The following is a 21,085-nucleotide window of genomic DNA, read 5'->3' as shown; positions in this document are numbered from 1 at the left end:
AGGGGTCGTCTTCCTGTTACAGCTTCCCAAGGGGTGAAGCTAATGCCGTTAAAGGCCTGAAGTTCAGAGCCTTTGTACCAGGAGCCAGGTTGTGTTCTTGTTCTGTCAGTTTGAGGAAGCACTGAAGGGAAGCCAGATTCCAGAGCTGCCTCTCTGCTGTTCTTCATCTGATGTCCTTCTCTTTGATGCCCTCAAAGCTTGGGTGCAGCCTGCCAGGCCCCCTAGCCTCCCCGACCTGGGAGAGGGGAATGGAAGCAACCATCACACCTCATGGGTGCTGCCGGGCCTAATGGTAGTCTTGTCTGGTTTGTCTTGCAGGACGACTATATCCCGTATCCCAGCATTGATGAGGTAGGAGTTCCCTGACCGTACCGCAGTCTGCTTTGGGTCTCGTGTCTGGGGTCGGGCTGGAGGAGCTGATATGTTGATGGCCCCTGCTCTACACCACGTGGGGAGAACCGCAGGCCTGGGATTTTTTTTTACCATTGTGGCCTCAGTTTTGCCATGTTTAGACTGGGGTGCTGATCAAAGCCTTGCAATTCTGGTTGCTCCAGGGTTGGTGAAGCTGGAAGATGTTGTTGGGCTTAAGTTTGTGTTATGGTATTTGGCCTCAAATACAGCAGTCTCTACCTTGGAGCAGTTCAGAGGTGGGGGATACCACCACCGGCACCCCTGCCTTCCCCTTTCCCTGTAGAGCCAGGACTGGCCACACTGCAAGACCTTCTCTCTGCCTCTAGGTTGTGGAGAAAGGAGGCCCATATCCCCTGATTGTCCTGCCTCAGTTTGGGGGCTATTGGATTGAGGACCCGGAGAATGTGGGGACACCGACCTCCCTTGGTAGCAGCATCTGTGAGGAAGAAGAAGAAGACAGCCTCAGCCCCAGCACATTTGGCTATAAGCTCGAGTGCAAGAGTGAAGCCAGGGCCTACCGCAGGCACTTCCTAGGGAAGGTGAGGCTGAGGGTCCAGCATGAAAGCAGCTGTGGGCTGGACAGAGACACGCACCTGCCCCGGCTTCCTCCAGCACCCCTGTCTCCATTTCTTTTCCTTCCCGGGCCTGCCCCCTCCCTAGGGCTTGCTGTCCTGGGTGGGGAAGTCTACTAGCTCTGCTTTTGGGGGAGTTGCGGAAGTCAGGAAGGCTTGATGTGATGGGTCCTTGGGGGCACCACCCCTAGCAGATGTTCTCAGAGGTAATGGGATGGGTATTGTTGGGGGTGAAGGTGGGTAAAAGGAGAAAAATATGTTCTAACACCTTGGAAGTCTTTGTCTCCATCTAAGTAGTCAAATCTCTCCTGTCCTCACACCAGCAGGTCCCCAGGGCACTTGTACCAGATGATGTGCTATGAGCCTCTGATTGCTTAAAAGTGACAAAGTTACATTTCTTTAAATATATTCTGTTCTTCAGACTTGCTTGGTTTGGAAGTCGCAAGGGTAGGTTCCAGAAGTCTCTAGCTTAAGGCAGTTTGCAGAGTCTCATAGGGAGGAACTGCATCAGAACCTCCCCCCTCCCATCCTAACTTGTTCAAATGCAGATTCCAGCCCCCCCCCCTGATATGGCAGGTCTGGGTGGGGGCTCCTGAGCCTGAGAGAGACCATACCTCCCCCTGGGTAGGGGAATCAAGGGGCCTTCTAGCTTTATTTCCTCACATAGTGGGTGTGAATCAGCAAGGGCTGTCCCCAGGGAGCAAGGAGCTAGATGTGGGGGCTCTTTGGGGGAGAACTTGAATCTCAGCATTCAAGGTAGGCTTGAATGTTGGATCTGTCACTAGTTGTGTAACCCTGGGCAGTTTACTTAATCTCCCTGGACATCAGTTCACTTACCTGTGAAATGGGGGTGATGATGTCATCTCCTCCATAAAATTGTGTAAAGAGTGAAGGAGTCTGTGTGTTAAGTCTTAGTCCATTGCCTGGCACATCCCAATGACTGGGCCATTGGAGTCTATTCCTGTGATCTTGCTCTTTCCCCTCCTCCTCCTGTGTCCTCCTCATCATCAACAGTAGCTACAGCAGTAGTAGCATCCTTATCTTTCCTCCTCCTTTATGTGGGGCTTCTTGCTCCTGGGGAAGGAAGTGATTTGTGGGCGAGCAAATGATTTGGAAGGTCCCCTCCACCCTGTTAATACCTGATTTCTGTTTCTAGGATCACCTAAACTTTTACTGTACTGGCAGCAGTTTGGGGAACTTGCTCCTGTCCATCAAGTGTGAGGAGGCAGAGGGCATGGAGTACCTTCGGATCATTCTCAGGTAGGGCTGCACAGTTGGAGGCCACACCTCTAGTGGCCCCAGAAATACCAGTCTGACCAGTCTGCTCTGTGTGTGCTGGGGGCGGGGGCGGGGCCCAGGCGGGGGCGGGGCCCAGGCACTGGCAGACTGGCTGGAATCCTGAGGCTAAATTCTAGTTGCCAGGCCAAGAGACCAGGTATTTATGTCAGCTGGTGGATTGTGGGAGTCAGAGTGGTATCCTAGTCTCAAGGTCACCAAGGCCATACTCCCACCTACCTTTCTGTCCTGTGAGGACTGTGGCTCTGAAGAATTTGGGAAGAACAACTAGAGATGGCTTATTCTGCTGAGCTACAACTCCATATTGTCCTGGGAGAAGGTTTGCCAGAACACTGTCTGTGTTGTGCATTCAGTTGGGAAGATAGATCCCAAAGCATCTGCGTGCATGCTGGATTCCCTGAGATGGAAAGGTGGTCACAACAAGAGCACTAATATACAGCTAAGCCAGGGAACCTCTTTCTCCTCAAGGGCAGGAGCTGGAACTGGTTTCTGTTTTGTTCGACTAACATGTTTTGTAAAACCTCCCTTTTACCAGGAAGTGTAATAGGTGCCGGGGATGCAATGATGACTGAGTGGTGATCTGTTTTCTAAAGGCTTATGGTCTAGTAGGAAGAAAAAACCAGAAAATTTTAGTATATGTCACAGGTATTGTTTTAGTGATATGTACAGGATGCTGTGGGAGCACAGAGAGTCTGTGTCTTATTTATCTGTGTCCCTGATGGGTTGGTGGAGAAGCCCGGAAGGCTAAGAGTTAGTGCTTAGCAGAGTGCTATGAACCTGTCAGGCTCCCAGTTTATAGTTGTTGAATCTAACTGGAAGTCCTTGATTGTATTTAGAAAAAAGTAATAACATAATTTTCTCTGCCCAAATTTTGAGATAAATACAGGAGGGAGCAGGGGCACATAGCCGTGCTATGGGAGAAGGTGGGTGTGTGTGTATGGGTGGTAGAAGGAAGTTGTCAGCACTCATCCAATCTTGGTTTTTTATTAAGAAAGGAAGCACTTTTTTTTTTTTTTTTTTTTTTTACTGAGGTTCACTTGGCTAGAAATCCTATTTGCAAGGCAAGGAGAAGTTAACTAAATTGCTAGAGCAAATTTTTTGAGAGAGTGATCTGTGGATTCCCAACTCCAAATAGGATTTTGAGCGAGGTGTATCTCTGTAAAGAAAATTATTTCCTTTCTTAGTAAAAATCAGACTTAGATTGGGTAGGATTTCTGTGTAAGATGACAGTTGAACACGAGGATCTAACTCCCTTTTTCCAATAGTATATCCTATCTGAAATGCTGCTTTAGAACTGCAGACTGGAGAAAGGTGTCAGGAACACAACACACACTTTGACATTTTTAAAAATCATCTGCAGGGCAGTTAGGACTATAATGTAGATGATACTGAGAGTTGAAATCTAGCTCACCTTCTTTAGACAGCAGCGTAGCAAGGGAATAGATGAAATTGGAGATTCTGGGGGAGTCCTGTACTCTTTAGAAGTGAGTGGGAGCCCTGGAATAGTCAGGAGTCGTTCCATATGGAACCACTTTTTTTGTTTTGGGTTGACAGCATTTGAAATCAATCCTCTGGGGAGTCCAAGGGCAAGCTCAAATGTGGCTCTTCTAAATCGAAACCCAGTGAGTGGGGTGGCAGGGAGAAGCTCTATACCAGCTAGGAAGTTGGACAGTCACATCATGTACTTAGGGTGATGACCAGGCCAAATTGAAAACCGGACGTAAGAAAATTGGCTCCACAGCTTTAGAAGCTTTACCAGACACAAAGAAGAAATTATGCAGAGGTGAAACTCCCCTGCTGGCAGTGAATCCTATCACAGCATCTTCCTTGTTCCCTGTAGGCTTCTGGATTATTTAACTGATGTCTTAAAACAACCAACTCTCCAGTTTAAAATCTGAGAAGAATATTCTGACAGCCTCTGTGTGTGCTATGAGAGTAGCCAAGAGGAGAGTCTGTCCACTACTGCATAATGAATAACAGGCCCAAGTAGATTTCTTTTTTTCAAGTTTGAATATAAAGAAGTAGGGGGAAAAAAACCTCACAGGTCAGTGAAAGAAAAGATTCTGCATCTAAAAAAATATTACCCTTAGCATTTAGAAGGTAGGGAAATGACTACATTTTAGAAAGGATTTACTACAGAAAGCCAAGTAGAATTTAGATTATATATTAACTGTGTATTTTCAGCAAACTTGCAGAAAAAAACATTTGAAAGAAAAAACAAAAGATAAAATAGGACAACAGAATGAGATGAAAAAGTTGCTAATTAAGGAAGGAATATAAAAAAAAAACTAAAAATGACCAAAAATAATTTTAAATGGTATTAGAAGCAGTAAAGAGCAGAGTCTACTTTATGGAAAACCCAGTTTGTAATATTGAGAGCAAGCTTAAGAGGTTTTCACATAATTCAAAGGAAAACACAACAACTCAAAAATGATGAGCAAAATTATAATGAATATGGAGGATAGTGAGGAGGAATTAAACATGAGGATAATTAATGTTTTTAAGCTGATTGAAGATACAACTCTGTGGATCAAAATGACTCACCCAATAGCAGATAAAATCAGTGAAAGGAAACTAATTGCTGGACATAGTTTGTTGAAAATGTAGTACTCTATAGACATAAAATCACTGGTAGCATGAAAATATTCCAAAATAAAGGAAGATAAAGAAAACATTAAAGTATAGGAAAAGATAGGAAGTAAAGAAATATAAATAAATAGATGTGTAAGTACATGTGATGTTAAAACTATAAATGAGTTAAATTCCACTATTAAATAACAAAGATTCTCAGTTTGAGTTATCCCTCCAACTCCCTACCACTCAATTAATGTATCTGTATTTTTTTGAAGAAAGTAACTCAGTATATTTAAAAATAAAAGTGTTGAGAAATAGTTATAGCAATCAAATACAGAAAGGTAGCACAGTTGGCAGTGTTAATATGGAAAAGTAGAATTTGAGGCAAAAAAAAAGCAATCAGTGTGACAGAAAGGACTATTGTCTATTCATAAAAGATAAAGCTTTGTTCAGACAGGGCTTAATATGTGCCAGACTTTGTCCAGAGGTGGGGCTAATGTAAGGAATAAGGTCATCTCTTGTTACTTGGCTACAGAAAACATTCAGTATATATTAGGTATTCTTATTCCTGTTCTCATTCTCACTCATCTTCTTATGGACATGGGTTATTTTAGGCAGTGACGGAGATCCAAAGATAGATGGTATGGGAGAACTGGAAGAAGTTTCTAAGAGCTTGAATCTGGAGTGTGTGTCTGCATGTGTATATGTGTGAGGGTAGGGTTGAGAGGTCATGCTGGAGACGTAAGGAAAAGCTAAATCATGTAGGGACTGTGTCCAGGAATTTGGATTTTCTTCTGTGAGCCAGAGGAGAGCTCCTGAAAGGGGAATATCATGATGTGATTTGCACTGTAGAATGATGACTGGCTAGAGAAAGGAGAATGTCTTGGAGGGAAGGCAAGGCCAGAAGCAGGAAGATGAGTGATAGGCTACTGTGATGGGTCAGCTGTTATCATGTGATTAGGCCACCAGGCTGCATAAGGTGAATCCTGCCCCCAGAACTGTGCAAACCAACAACCTTGATGGGAGCTGCACCAAGGTGCCTTACACTGAGGATAGAGAAAAATGGATGGAAAGTTCCAAAACATTAAGAAGGACAGCTGAAAACATTAAGAAATGAGAGCTGGTTTTACTGTTGATGAAATGCAAATAATGGTACTCTTTCAAAATGACTCAAGTATATTTAACATCTGAAGAAGACAAAGAATGAATATCATCTATAAAAGGGATAACAAATTATGATACAATGAATGAATGGAAATGAATCAAGAATGGATATACATGGGTACAAAATGAAAGAAATTGGAATTACTGGAAATAAAACAGTGGAAGTAAAGAAACCTCAACAGGATAAAATCTAGTCTAATATAATCTGTTCAGAATCAAAGCATGAATCTGTGCATAGAAGATAGTCTCAAAGAATTCATCCAGAGCATGGCACAGATGTAGTGACGAAATACATGAAAAAAAAGGAAAATGTGTGGATAACAGACTAATAGGTCCCAGTATTTGTCTTAGAGTTTTATTTTTATTTATTTATTTTATTTTTTTAAAATTTTTTATTTATTTATGATAGTCACAGAGAGAGAGAGAGAGGCAGAGACACAGGCGGAGGGAGAAGCAGGCTCCATGCACCGGGAGCCTGACGTGGGATTCGATCCCGGGTCTCCAGGATCGCGCCCTGGGCCAAAGGCAGGCGCCAAACCGCTGCGCCACCCAGGGATCCCTGTCTTAGAGTTTTAGAGGAAAGAGGAGAGAGGCCAGTGGAGAAGAGCTAGCCAAAGAAACAATGGCTGAGAATATTTCAGAACTGAAGAAAGCACACACTGTGGTGCTGAGGCATGATTTTAAAACAAAACAATACTACTGGACACATTGAAGTGAAGCATTAGAACACCAAAGAGAAAGAGAGCATTTTAAAGCTGCCTTAGGATAAAGTCACTCATCTATTCAGTGATGTCAACCAGGCTGAGAACAGATTTCTTATCAGCCACAAGACAAAAGGACAGTATCTTTAAAATGTTGGAGGAAATAAAGAAAGAAGGAAAGAATCCGTTAACCTAAAATTCTATATCCAGAGAAGCGATCTACAAAGACAATAATAAAACTCTTTTCAGACAAAAAAAAATGATAAGAGTGTACCACTCATAGACTCTCCCTGAAAGAATTACTAAAGGATGTACTTCAGCCAGAAGAAAAGAGAAATTAAAAGAAAAGATGCAATTAAAAGTGGCAAGGGGTGCTTGACTGGTGCAGTCAATTGAGCCTCCAACTCTTGGTTTTGGCTCAGGTCATGATGTCAAGGTTGGGGGATCAAGTCCTGCGTTGGGCTCTGCACTCAGTGTAGAATCTGTTTGGGAATTCTCTTTCCCTCTCTCTCTGCTCCTCCTGCTCATGCTTGTGCTCTCTCTCTCAAAATAAATGAATCTTAAAAAAAAAATAAAGTGGCAAGAAATAGGTAAATTATTTTGACAAATTACCGATGGGGGAATAAAGAAATAATTTTTGTGTGTTTAAAAAGAGGCTTGACCTAAACAGAAGTAGAAAGGACAGAAGAGATTTCTAAGTTACTGTTTCCTTTTCCCTCCTCAGCAGAGACATAGCAAGTAAGTTTAGAGTTTGTTGGAAAAATGTATACGTATGTGTATTGGAAGTTATTAGACCTGCAATCTATAGCTCAAACTAGCAGAGAGATAAAGAGAATTAAAATTTTTATTTTTATTAAGTTAAAGGTAGGAAAGGAATTTTAAAAAGAAAAGAAAGCACGGGGTATATTAAAACACAAAATAATAGAAATAATTTCAAATACATTAGTAACCACAATAAATATAAATAGAAGTTGTCATATGAATATACCAGACAATCAGATTGGGCTAAAAATATAGCTATATTCTTTTTTTTCCCTCTTTGCCATTCTTTTTTAAAATTAAGTTTGTTTTAATTCCAGTATTATTAACATACAGTGTTATGTTAGTTTCAATTGTATAATATAGTGAGTCAGCAATTCTGTACATTACTCAGTGCTCATTACGACAAGTGCCCTACTTAATACTCATCATCTATTTCCCCCCACCCACCCACTCAACTCCTCTCTGGTCACCATGAATTTGTTCTCTAGAGTTGAGTATATGTTTCTTGGTTTATCTCTCTCACTCTTTTTTTCCCCTTTGCTCGTTTGTTTTGTTCTTTAAATTCCACATATGAGTGAAATCATATGGTATTTGTCTTTCTCTGACTTATTGCACTTAGCAGTATATTCTCTTACTCCATCCTTGTCATTGTAAATGACAAAATTTCATTCTTTTTTATGTCTGAATAATATCCTGGTGTGTGTGTGTGTGTGTATACACATACCACAGCACAGATTTTTTTATCCATTCATTTACACTTGGGCTGGACACTTGGGCTGATTCCATAATTTGTCTTTTGTAAATAATGCTGCAATACACATAGGGATGCATCCCTTTGTTTTTTTTCTGTTTGTTTTTTTAATTTTTTTTATTTATTTATGATAGTCACAGAGAGAGAGAGAGAGAGAGAGACAGGCAGAGGGAGAAGCAGGCTCCATGCACCGGGAGCCCGACGTGGGATTCGATCCTGGGTCTCCAGGATCGCACCCCGGGCCAAAGGCAGGCGCTAAACCTCTGCGCCACCCAGGGATCCCTGGGGTGCATCCCTTTGAATTAGTGTTTTTGTATTTTTTGGGTAAATACACCAGTAATGTGATTCTGGTTTTAAAGACATACCCAAAGACATTCTTCTTTTAAAGACATACCCAAAGAAAAACAGTGTTGAAAGATTTCAAATAAAGAAATTGAAAAAAGGTATTCTGGGAAAATACTAACCAATGCTAACAGGTGGTATAGCAACATTAATATCAGACAAAATACAATTTCAGGAAAAAAAAAAACATTAGTAGGGATAAAGAGAGTGTACTCCTTTGTAACTTGGAAATTAGTCTCCTGGGTCCTGATGTTTCCTGCTGTATGGAAGGAACACTTCTGTGTAACCCCTTTGGCTCTCTGCCTACTCTGATGAGTTAGGGAGCAAGAACTTGACATGGGAAGCCCTCATCTTTCCTTCTTCCCTCTTGGAGCTGGCTGCCTTCAGGGTGTGCCATTTGCTCCCCTGTACTGTAAGTCCCACCTGAGCAGACTCCTCCAGAGGAGGCTAGCCTCTTGCCCAGCACCACCTTTGGACAATCCTGGGGTTGAATTAGAAGACCTATTTCATCTTTACACTAAACTGGGTTTTTTATGAGTAACAAAGGACTTACTTTGAATTCCAGCCGTCTTACTCTTAATTTTGTTTCTGAATCTGTTCAATACCTGGGCAGAGAAAAATACCCTTTACTGGACCCACAGAGGGCTCAGTCCCCATGATGATAAACAAGATCTAACAGTCATGAAGTTATACTTAATAGTATAATCTTGAATTTAGAAAGGCCAAAATAGATAGGAATATAAGAAATAGACAAATCCTCCATTATAACGGGAGATTTTAGTAACATCTTTCCGACACTAGTGGACCAAGCAGACAACAATTTTAAGTAGGTAGAAGATATGAACAATACAGTTAACAAATCTGATCTTGTAATATACATTCCTGAATTCAACAAGAGAAAAAATACATTTTTTTTAAATTTTTATTTATTTATGATAGTCACAGAGAGAGAGAGAGAGAGGCAGAGACATAGGCAGAGGGAGAAGCAGGCTCCATGCACCGGGAGCCTGATGTGGGATTCGATCCCGGGTCTCCAGGATCGCGCCCTGGGCCAAAGGCAGGCGCCAAATCACTGCGCCACCCAGGGATCCCGAAAAAATACATTTTTTAAAGCCCTCATGGAACATTAAAAAGTCTGTGCATTAAGTTAACAAATTTAAAATAACAGATTATATTTTCTGAATATAGGAAAATTAAGTTTGAAGTCAACAATTACTAGGGCACCTGGATGGCTCAGTTGGTTAGGCATCTGCCTTCAGCTCAGGTCATGATCTCCAGGTCCTGGATTCGAGCCCTGCATCAGGCTGTCTGTTCAGCAGGGAGTCTGCTGTTCTCTTTCTCCTCTGCCCCTCCCCACTGCTCATTCTCTCTCTCTTTCTGAAACAGGTAAATAAAATCTTAAAAGAAAAAAAAAAAGAAATCAGTTGCTAAAGGAAGAGATCATAGACTTAGTTAAAAAAAGAAGACGACCCTTTAAATAACTCATGGACTAAGGAGGACAAAAGAACTGACAAAATATTTTGAACTGAATGACAGTGAAAATACTACCTATCAATATGTGGGATGCAATTCAAGTGGTACTTAAAGAAAGATGTATAGTTTTAAATGCATTTGTGAAAAAGAAGAAGGATTAACTATGTAAGCATGCAGGTCAGGAAGTTAGAAAAAGAACAGTAGGAAAAAAACCCCAAAAGTAATACGAAGGAAATAAAAAAGACAAAGAACAAGGCTAGTGAAGTAGAAAGCAACAATAAAAAAGGAATGGAGGTGACAAAACCAAAAGTTATATCTTTGGAAAGATTAACAAAGTAGGTGCACCTCCATCAAGGACTGATTATGGAAAACAGAGAAAACATACAACAGATCATGTTACGACAGTGAAGGGAGGGGTGGGAATATGAGTACAGATTAAGTCCCAAGAGAATACCAAAACCCACTCTATGTCAGTGCATTGGTGGATAATTATATAGAAAAACATAAATTACCAAAATTGACTCAATAAGGAATAGAAAACCTAAATATTCGCCATTAAATAAACTGAATTGGTAGCCAAAGATATCCCCCCTCAAAAAAACAAAAAACAAAAAAACAAAAAACCAGCAAACAGAGATTTCACAGATGAGTTTTAGCAAACCTTTAAGGAACAGTAAATCCCTGTGGTGTATACAAACTAATTCAGAGGATCAGAAGCTCCTTAGCAATTTTGTGAGGCTGGGATAACAACTTGATATCAAAACCCGACAAGGGAAGAACAAGAAAACAAAAAGTCAGTGTTGTAATTGATGTGAAATTCTCAAATATTTACAAAATCAGCAGGATATGAAAGAATAATACATTATAAGCAAGTGAGTTTCACCCATTGGAAGGAAAAGATAGCTCAACAGAAATGTAATCTACCAGGTTAACAGATTAAAAACCATATGACTATCTCAGCAGATGCAGAAAAGCAGTCAGTAAAATTCAACACTTTCATAATGTGCTAAATGAATGGGGGGGGGGGCTAAATTTAGAGTCCTACGGTGAATCCTCTATAAAGCAAGTTTCATCCCATTTATATTGTGATTAAATCCAGATTTTCAAGCATTAGAATTTCTTTTCATAAAGGCCTAATTGCATGTAAGAACACACATCTCTCCAGAAGCTGTGCCCAGTTCTTTGGGAGAACACACAAAAACCGCCCCACAACAACCCAGAAAGTCATGGTGAATTTGAGGGTGACTCTCCGCCTGTCCCACATTTCAGTTGCAGACGGCTCTACCAGGCAGGTTCTTACCTATCTTCCTCCTCCAGGATCATTTCAAGATTCCACTTTCCCACCTTTTGAGTGTCATGCCCAACTCACGGGTTGGGTGAAAGACGGCAGATCTGACCCCAGAAGACACGAAGCGAGTGTGCCTCGTGGTCTGGCATGATCTCAGCCCCTTTCCTAATGGACTCCCTTTCTCGTGGATGCCCTTTACTCACCCTCATTCATGTGCACAGGTCCAAAGTGAAGACAGTGCATGAGCGGATCCCCTTGGCTGGACTGAGCAAATTGCCCAGTGTCCCTCAGATTGCAAAGGTAAGAACCAACCCATGTGATAAGGTGCCTTCCTTTTTTTTAGCCTGGGGCTATGGTGGGGGTAACAGGCTTGTTCTGAGAGGGCTCTGCCCTTGGAGGGGGGAAGGCCACTGTACCCTTTGGCCCTTGACTGTGTGGTTGGGGTGGAGGAGGACTACTGGCAGATGCCCTCGTCTTTCCTATGACCTCCCCATCTCATCCTCACAGCTGAGGCTGCTCGTGGTCTCTACCCTCAAGTTCACAGCTGGTTCAGGGGACCAGAGAAATAGAAAAGAAGGCTGGCTGTGGAGAGTGCTATAGGACTTGAGAGGAGGCAGAGGTGGGGTGGCTAGGGAGCCTGCACAGCAGAGGAGAGATGGGCTGGAGGATGGCCAGGCTGTTGGCCCAGACAGAGGACCCCCCCCCCTCGAATGAGGAACTGTCCATCAGCTGGTGTCCATCAGCCCGTGTCACTGCTCTGGGGTACTGGGAACTTGAGGCCTGAGTTAGCCAAGTTGGGGGGGAGAAGGATGGTTGGTTGGGTTGGCCCCACATGTTGGGAGTGGGAATGCCAAGCAGAATTGTGCCTAATGCCTTCTGTGGCCTCATTTTATCAGTAAGTCCTAGGAAGATTAGTTAACTTTCCTGGTCACTTGTTAGCAGCAGAGCCATGATTCAGCCCTAGGCCTCTGACCCTACAAGTCCTGCCCTCTTGGGCTCTTTCTTCTGGTGGGCAGGGGAGCCCGATGTTTCCAGTGGAAATAGCCCCTGAACTATTTGTCTCTCTCTTCCTGCTTAGGCTTTCTGTGATGATGCTGTGGGGCTGAAATTCAACCCTGTCCTGTACCCCAAGGTGAGGAACTTCACCTCATCCCCTTACCCAGGGCTCTCTAGCTTGGCATGGATTTGTATTCTTGGGGGCTCTGTGTGATGTTCTCTGCATCTTGGTGGGGTTTTGTGGGGCCCCCAATAAACCTCCGTGTCTCCCGCCCTCCCTTTGCAGATTGGTCCACTGGGAGCCTATCCTTGGCCATGCCTGGGTAGAGGCCCACCTGAACTGGTTCCCATCTGTTGTGGGGGTGACAGGGGTTGCAGTGTTGTGCCTTCTCCCCTTTACTCTGGTCATACTTCCCTGAATATGTCAGCCTGGGGTGGAGAGTTATTCTACCGGTAGCTGGAGAGTTAGCGCAGATCTGGTCTGTCATCGTGGAGGTGCAAGAGGGGCAGATGGCAGAACCCCACTGAGAAATAAAAGGCCAGATCATGGTTCCCCATGGCCAGGGTTACTGCAGCTCTGAGGCCTGACGAGCCCCTGCACAGGCCTAGTTAATAAACGGGTTGGTTCTCTGTTACTGGTTTCCTTAGGATTGGCCTGAACCTGACCCCAGTCGTGGTGTGGGAGTGTGGGTGGGCAGAGGAGCAATATTAACAAAACAAACCAACAAACCCACTCAAGAACAATTATGGTGTGACAGGACTTAAATCACTCACGCACAGTGAATTGCTTTAAATTTGCCACAGGAAGAGAGCCAGTGCACACAGACTGTCTCTTCATGAGCCTGCAGGGCCTGGAGAGACCAAAGTGGAAGCAGAGCTGCGCTTCTGAGCTTGCACTGAGTTCCAGCACTGTGGCAGCGGAGGCCTGCTGGGGCTGGTTCAGTCTGTTCCCTGCATCCTACTTCTGGCAGCTTAGGGACAGTGAGGTGAAATGGTTGGTGGAGAAGGGAGGCCCTGCCCTGGCTGAGACATCCAGAAGCCCCTGGAACAAATGCGTTGGATGTTGATGATTGTGCTTGACACTGTTTGTGCGGTGGCTAAGCTGATGGCAGGGTCCTCTCCTGTACAGAGAATGTGTCAGAGCCCTTCTCTGAGACGCCTGTGAGCATCTGTAGGCACTCACCAGTAATAGGCTTTCATTCAGGAAGGCTGCCCTTCCCTTTGTAATTAAAGCTGAATTAGTGAGGTTTAACCAAACATGAAAACCCCATCATAAAGGCCTAACTTGACTACAAATTTGGCAGTTTTTGTCATCAGATCCTATGCACTGAGAGAACCCAGTGACGCTCATTTGCACAGTTCTCTGTGTAACTTGGAAAGTCTCCGGCTCTGGTAATAGTGGAAGAGCAGCTGTATTTTCATGTTTTCTATATTTGGAGGACTGCTTAGTCCGGCTGGGGTGTTAATCTGGCTGAGGTGTGCGTGTATGTGTGTGTGTGTGTGTGTGTGTGTGTGTGTGTGTGTTTGTGTTTTTAAAATTCACAGAGTTTGGAATGTTCTTTGGAAGGTCTCCATGGCTGGATGCCTCTTCGCTGGCATAGCAGCTGCTCTGCACCTCTCACCGTTCCATGTGGGTGTGGGGTCTCCCTTTGGGGCTGGGCAGCAGTGCTATTCATTGGAGGGCGGGGAGCTGAGAAGCGTCCATTTCCTTGGGCAGCTGAGAGCCTCTCCTGGGTCACATATTCTGACCAATCAGTCATGCCTTGTTTGTTCTTCCTATTGTGTAACACATGGTCAGATCCCTCCTTTTTACTGCAAAGACTATCCCAATAACAACCAAGTCTCCTCTTTCCTAACAAGCTGGCTTGGCTCTGATATTTTTGGAGAGTTATATAGATGGTGATGATGATGGCAGTAGCTGCTCTGTGTTTAGCACTTTATGTGCCTGGTCTTACTGAATCTTCACACCCACACATTTCCATTTAATGGATGAGAAAAACTGAGGCCCAGAGAAGTAAAGTGGTACACTCAAAGCTATCTAGGTAAAAGCAGCAGATTCAAGATACAGTCTAGTGTTTCTGAGCACTGGACACCAACACTGAGGCACAGTAGAAAACTAAACAGAATCAATGGTCAGGATTCTCCCCCCCCCTTATATATTGTTTTAGGGCAGTATGTTCCTCCTTAGAGACGTCTTACTTTGCGGGTAAAGGGGGATTGAAGTCGGTATGAGCAGTGCCTTGCTCAATATCATACGGCTGATCAGAGGTGTAATTAGAGCCAATGTCATCCTCCCTGCCCAGTTTTGGGGTCCTTCACTTTGTATTTTGTTTTAATTTATTTATTTTGAAAAATATTTTATTTATTCACAAGAGACACAAAGAGAGGCAGAGACATAGGCAAAGGGAGAAGCAGGCCCCCCTCAAGGAGCCCGATGCAGCACTCGATCCCTGGACCCCAAATCACAACCTGAGCCAAAGGCAGATGCTCAACCACTGAGCCACCAGGTGCCCCAGTCCTTCACTTTTTACATCACAGATAAAGCACTGGGCTAAGTGCATTCCTTTAGTCCTGTTGGACTCCCTGTGTGCCCAGGCCATGGCTGGCATATCTGGATGGGAATGGAATGGTGATCCAGAGATGTAGCCACCATGGGGGAGCCCAGGTCGGGAACTAGCTGAGATCTCTGGCTTCACTCTTTGCCTCCCTGCACATGTGTGGACGTCTTACACCGGGGGGACATATTCTCCACCAGAGTGGCTGTTTTCCCTTCCATTTCCTTCCTCATTTGTCTCTGAAGTTAATAATCTGATTTTTTTTCTCTCCACATTTTTCCAGGCCTCACAAATGATTGTGTCCTATGATGAGCACGATGTCAACAACACATTCAAATTTGGGGTTATTTATCAAAAAGCAAGGCAGGTAAGTGCCACGAATCCATACTGGTCACCGAGCCCTGTGGTCTCTCACTGGGGACTCCCTCTTCGCCTCCCCCAATATGTGAACACAACCATCACATTTCACACATGAATTAGGCTGGAGGTGACAGTCTTCAAAGTGGACTACTCCTCACAAGAAGGCCTGCAGATCCTTTAAACAGCAATGTAGTTTTTCATAGAGTTAATTCTAATTCTTCCTGGCCACCTCAGCTTATATTTAACTATGGGCTGTTGTTGCAAGAAAAATCAGACTGAGTAGAGGGAATGGGTTAGCACAAACTGCTTTCTCCTAGCCTGCCCTCCTCCCAGCTGGGAATTAGCTTTTTCTCCCAGAACTTCCTTAGATTGCTGGAGCATTGCATGCATCTCTTCCCAGCTCTGAGTTCAGCAGTGTCATGCTGGTTGCTTGAAATCAGCCATGGTGGAAGTATTTACACCATGGAAATTTGCAACCCAGGGCTTCTGTTTTTCCTCTTTGGAAAGCTGGCTGTTAAAAAATTTATCAGGATGCTACTGCTCACTCTCCTCTGTCTCTTGTAGCACTTATATGCTGCTTTGGGGTTAGTTGGTCAGAATAATGTTTCTCAAAGTGTGTTCCATGAGACACTAGTCTGGTAGGTACTCTGTGAACAAGTGACTCTGGGTGGGGGCGGTTGTGTGAGAACAGTTTAAAAGCTCTAAGGACCTAAGGTAAAGAGCTCATATAATTATGTTGAACTCAATGTTTCCCCTACTTATTTGACCACAAACTTCCTATCTTGCCTACTATGGACATTTATTAACATCCTGAAAAGTGGTTTGCTAAACACACCCATGTTTCTTTGAGTAGAATGTTTCACACCAATTTCATCTTGGTATCAACCAAGAGCCTAGCATGGTGGTTTTATAGAAATATACTCATAACTTTTTGCTGTGTGAATTAATGGATAAAGTTTGATGCTCTTATGGTAGGTTGATAATATCTTTCAATATTATCTGTGGGTTTTTTTTTTTTTTTTGCATGATGGTGTGTTTCTTGGCTAGATGATAGCTGACTTCCTTGTCTGAAATTATTAGACCACAGGAGACATGTGTTTGCTTAAAAACATTCTAATTAAGTGAAGAGTTTAGGAGCTGAGAGGCTAACACAGATGAATCTCGTAATTGAAGGGAGATTATTCAGGTAGTTGCTCTAATTATTTTTATATATTGCATATTTATTTTGTACAGCTCTGCTAATATAACCCTCCTAATTAAAGTTTTTGCTTGTGAAATTTACCATAGCAGATCTCATAAGGTGATTACAATCCAGTGTTCCAGCAAAATTATAATTACTGAACGTTAACCATCCATCTCTGAGAAGAGGTCTGTGTATTGTTTATTTACCTAATGCTACTGAGCCAGGGTGGAGGTACACAGGGAGATAATAAGTCTTTTTTTTTTTTTTTTTTTTTATAAAAAAACTTCTTAAAAAGTTGTTGTTTTGCAAACTTATATCCATGGGGCAATTAATATGAACATTTGTTACATGAAGGCTCTGTGCTGTTCTTAGGATATAAGTAAGTCCCATCTAATTCTCCTGTTTCTCAGGCACTGTGCTAAACACTGCAGGGGTTACAGTGATGATTAAGACTCCCTTCCTGAGTGTGTGGTCAAACTCGTGGCCAGTGTAAAAATAAAGGCAAGCCAGGCTAATACCTGGCTGGGTGTAAATCCTAGAGAGAGGCACACCCCAGTGAGTAAGCTGAATTGGTTTCCCAGTGGAAGATGCACATTACCCAGAAGCAGCTGTTCTCCCACACTCTAGCCTCATGACCTGGGGTAAACAGCCTGGTGGGCCAGAGTTGTCATGCCTTTGTGGCACGCTATGCATTAGGAATCAGCACACTTTCTGTAAAGGGCTGGATAGTTAATATTTTAGATGTCATGAGCCATACTGTCTCTGTTGTAACTACCCAACCCTGTCTTTGGAGTGCAAAAGCAGCCAAAGACAAAACTAAATGAATTGTCTTGGCTGTGTTCCAGTAAAACTTTATTTATAAAGCAGCAGGCTGGATGTGGCCCATGGGCCATAATTTGCTGACCCCTGCTAGGGAGTTGTGTCTCCTAAACTTCAGTCAGTCACAAATGACATCCAAGATCATGTTTTCTACCATATGCCTCTGTTACTTTTTATCACATCTATACTATTATTAACCACCTAACATTTTCTTTAAAAAGTTTTCATTGTTTAAAGGAAATTTTGTATCACTACTCTAATTAGAAAATTAGTATCCCTTACATGATATGCAGGTAATTCTAAACAGTAATACTATAAAAAAGGGTAAAGTTATTGAAGTCTAGCTAGATTCTGTTCCCTGTTGAAGGCATAGAACCTGGGATCTGCTCTTTTTGTTATAAGGCAGGTATTGGGAAGATACTAGAGAGTCACCTATTAAAGACTTTCTCCTTGAAGTGATTGTGTATACTGGGGTATGTCCTGTGTCATATGCAGCTGCTGAGTGCCATCTGTGGATGTCTGCAGAGTCATCACTGTTTGCTGGTCCTGCCACAGTGGGCAGAGCCTGCAGATTGGACAAGGCCCCACAGTGTTTCAAGCTTGTCATAAGTGTAGAGTTTACTACTGTTTCCAGCTTTGCTTTCTACTTTTTTTTAATTATTAAACTTTTAATTTCTAGATATTTGTAGATTGGCATGCAGTTATAAGAAGTAATACAGAGAGGTCTTGTGTACTCTTTACCCAATTTTCCCCAAAGGTAATGTCTTATAAAACTATAGTGCAGTATTACAGCCAGGATATTGATTGACACTGATACAGTCCTCAGATCTTATTCAGACTTTCCCAGTTTCACATGTGATTGTGTGTGTGTGTGTGTGTGTGTGTGTGTGTTTTATTGTATATAATTTTATTACATGTGTAAACTTCACAGTCAAAATACAGAAGATGTCCACCAAGACAAGAATCCCTTGTGTGGCCCTTCCATAACTGTGCCAGCCTTTCCTTTTGTCTCTATCATCCCTTCCACCTCCAGTCCCTGAGTCCTGGCAATCACTAATGTAGTCTCCACTTTTTAAAATTCTGTCATTTAATAAATGGAATCATATACTTTATAACCTTTGGGTATTGGCTCTTTTCCCCATTCAGGGAGGTTCATCCAAGTTCTTAAGTATATCAGTAGGATTCATTTATTTTCATGGCTGTGTAGTATTCCATGGTATAAATATCTGTTTTAGTAGTTACCCTTTGAGGGATATCTGAGTGGTTTCTAGTTTGGGGCTATTATGAATAAAGCTGTTATGAACATTTGTATATAGGTTTTTGTGTGAATATAAGTTTTCATTTCTCTGGGGTTAATGCTGAGGAGCATATGCTGGGTTATATGGTGATTACGTGTTCAGTTTTGTAAAAAGCTGCTGAACTGTTTTTTAGAGTGGTTGTTCCATTTTGCATTCCTACCAACAATGTATATGTAATCAATTTCTTCTACATCCTTACCAGCATTTGGTGTTGTTACTATTTTTTAATTTTTTTTTTTTTACTATTTTTTAATTTTAACCATTGTGATAGATGTGTGGTAATGTCTCAGTATGGTTTTATTTTTTATTTTTATTTTTTTCCAGTATGGTTTTAATTTGCATTTTTCTAATGGTGGCTCATGATGTTGAACATCTTTTCACGTGCTTATTTGCCATCTGTATATATCTCTTTGGGTGGAATGACTGCTTATAGCCTTTAACCATTTTCTCTTTCTTCTTTTTAAGATTTTATTTTTAAGTAATTTCTATACCCAATATAGGACTCAAACTTACAACCCTGAGATCAAGAGTCACATGTTCCACTGACTCTCTTGACCATTTTCTAATTGTTTTTTTTAATTGTTCAAAAACTTTTTATAACAGCTTTATTGAGGTGTAACTCACATATAATACTACTCATAACAGTTTGAGAATTATATCTCAATAAAGTGTACAGTTCAGTTGTTTGAAGTATATTCACAGAGCTACGAAACCATCACCACGATCTTAACTCCAGAAAATTTTCATCAATCTCAGAAGAAACTCCATACCCATTAGTAGTCACTCTGTCACCATTATCTCCAGCTCCTGTCATCACAAATCTGCTTTCTGTCTGTACAGATTTGGCTGTTCTGGATACTTCATATAAATGCAATCATAATATGTGGTCTTCTATGTCTAGTTTCTTTTGCTTAGCATGTTTTCAAGGTTCATCCATGTTGTAGCATGAGTCAGGCCTACATTCTTCTGATGGCAGAATTATATATTGTATGGACATACCACATCTCGTTTATCCACTTTTCAGTTGATGGACATTCTGGTGTTTCCACTTTTGGGCTGTTATGAATAATGCTGCTATTAACATTCATGTGCAAGTTTTTTTGTGGACTTATGTTTTCATTTTTCTTGGATATATTCTTAGGAGTGGAATTGCTGGGCCATATGGTAACTCTATGCTTAGCCTTTTGAAGAACTGCCAGACTGTTTTCCAAAGAGACCGCACCATTTTACATTCTCACCAGCAGTATATGAGGCTTCTGACTTTTCTGTATCCTCACCATCAGTTCTTTTTTTTTAAAGATGTATTTTTTTTTTTAAGAGAGTGAGAGAGAGCGTGAGCAAGTGGGGGGAGGGGCAGAGGGAGAGAAATCCTCAAGTAGACTCCACTGAGCGGTGTTCTATCCCAGGACCCTGAGATCATGACCTGAGCTGAAATGAAGAGTCACATGCTCAACCGACTGAGCCAGCCAGATGCTCCTTACTATCAGTTCTTGTCTTTCTTTTTGATTATAGCCGCCCCAGGGGTGTGAAGTGGTATCTCATTATGATTTTGATTACTACTGAGTTTGGGAGTTCTTTATATATTCTAGATACTAGTCCTTTGTCAGAAGTCCAACTAATTTTTCACTTATGGATTGGTTTTTGGTATCAAGTCTAAGAACTCTTGCTTCAGCTTTGTCTTTTGTACTGACCAGCAGGCTTTGTTGAGATAGAAAGTCCTCATTAACTAGCCCTGAAATTCCAGCTCTGCTGAGTGAGCTTCTTTTTGTTCTTCTTCAGTCAACCAGAGACACTGGCTCACAAATGTGCTGAGGGATGGGGAGAAAGGAAGGAAATGATCAGGTAGCTGGTCAACCATATTCCTTCCATTGGCATCAAGAAGGCTTTTCTAATTCTTACCCCTGGTTCTGTTTCTCTTTCAGACCCTGGAGGAAGAGCTGTTTGGGAACAATGAGGAGAGCCCAGCTTTCAAGGAGTTCTTAGACCTGTTGGGAGACACGATCACACTGCAGGACTTCAAAGGGTGGGTATCAGCAAAGAGAGATGACTCCAGCCTCATTGATGAAAGCCCGGAGTAAGGGATCTGGGGAGCAGCTGAGTGTCAGGCATATGTGAGAGGTAAAAAAACACACAAGACACATGGGATTTTTCAGCAAGGGATCCACATCTAAATGCATTCTTAAGGAAGCAGGTGAGATGGGGGATGATCCAGAATGGCAGGTTATGGGAACAGCACTGATTTGGCCATCTGATGCATGATGAAACTGCTCCATCCCAGGTTTGACTCAGACCAAGAGTGAAATGAATCCTCCTTCCTCTGTCACTCACCTGCCAGGCCTTCAGGAAGGAGAACCCTCTGCAGTTTGGGGGGAAGTGGCCCATTTTGGGTAATACCCAAAAAGAATGGGTAATTAAGAGTTGACCGAAGTATAGTAATCTCCCTGGCAGGAATCTTTCTTCCCCCCTTCTGGCAGGAATCTATGTAGTAGTCTCTGGTTCTCTAAGTGGAAAGAAAGAATATTGGGGCTATAGCTTGGAAA

General features: G+C 42.5%; 1 protein-coding gene across 4 annotated transcripts in view; it reads left to right on the top strand.

Moving 5' to 3' along the window:
• RAP1GAP2 (RAP1 GTPase activating protein 2) overlaps window positions 1-21,085 on the top strand; it is a 217,700-nt gene that overhangs the window by 164,407 nt on the left and 32,208 nt on the right. For all 4 annotated transcript variants that reach the window (XM_041725283.1, XM_041725286.1, XM_041725285.1 and 1 more), the window contains 7 exons: window positions 319-351; window positions 738-950; window positions 2,140-2,243; window positions 11,556-11,634; window positions 12,413-12,466; window positions 15,169-15,252; window positions 20,468-20,568. In XM_041725283.1, the coding sequence (XP_041581217.1) occupies window positions 319-351; window positions 738-950; window positions 2,140-2,243; window positions 11,556-11,634; window positions 12,413-12,466; window positions 15,169-15,252; window positions 20,468-20,568 (668 nt within the window). The remainder of the gene's footprint in view (window positions 1-318; window positions 352-737; window positions 951-2,139; window positions 2,244-11,555; window positions 11,635-12,412; window positions 12,467-15,168; window positions 15,253-20,467; window positions 20,569-21,085) is intronic.

This window comes from Vulpes lagopus, chromosome 12 (genome assembly GCF_018345385.1).
Source record: "Vulpes lagopus strain Blue_001 chromosome 12, ASM1834538v1, whole genome shotgun sequence".
In the NCBI taxonomy this organism is placed as follows: domain Eukaryota; kingdom Metazoa; phylum Chordata; class Mammalia; order Carnivora; family Canidae; genus Vulpes; species Vulpes lagopus.
Note: the sequence above shows the minus strand (reverse complement) of the source record. Positions and strands in the feature narration are given on the sequence as shown.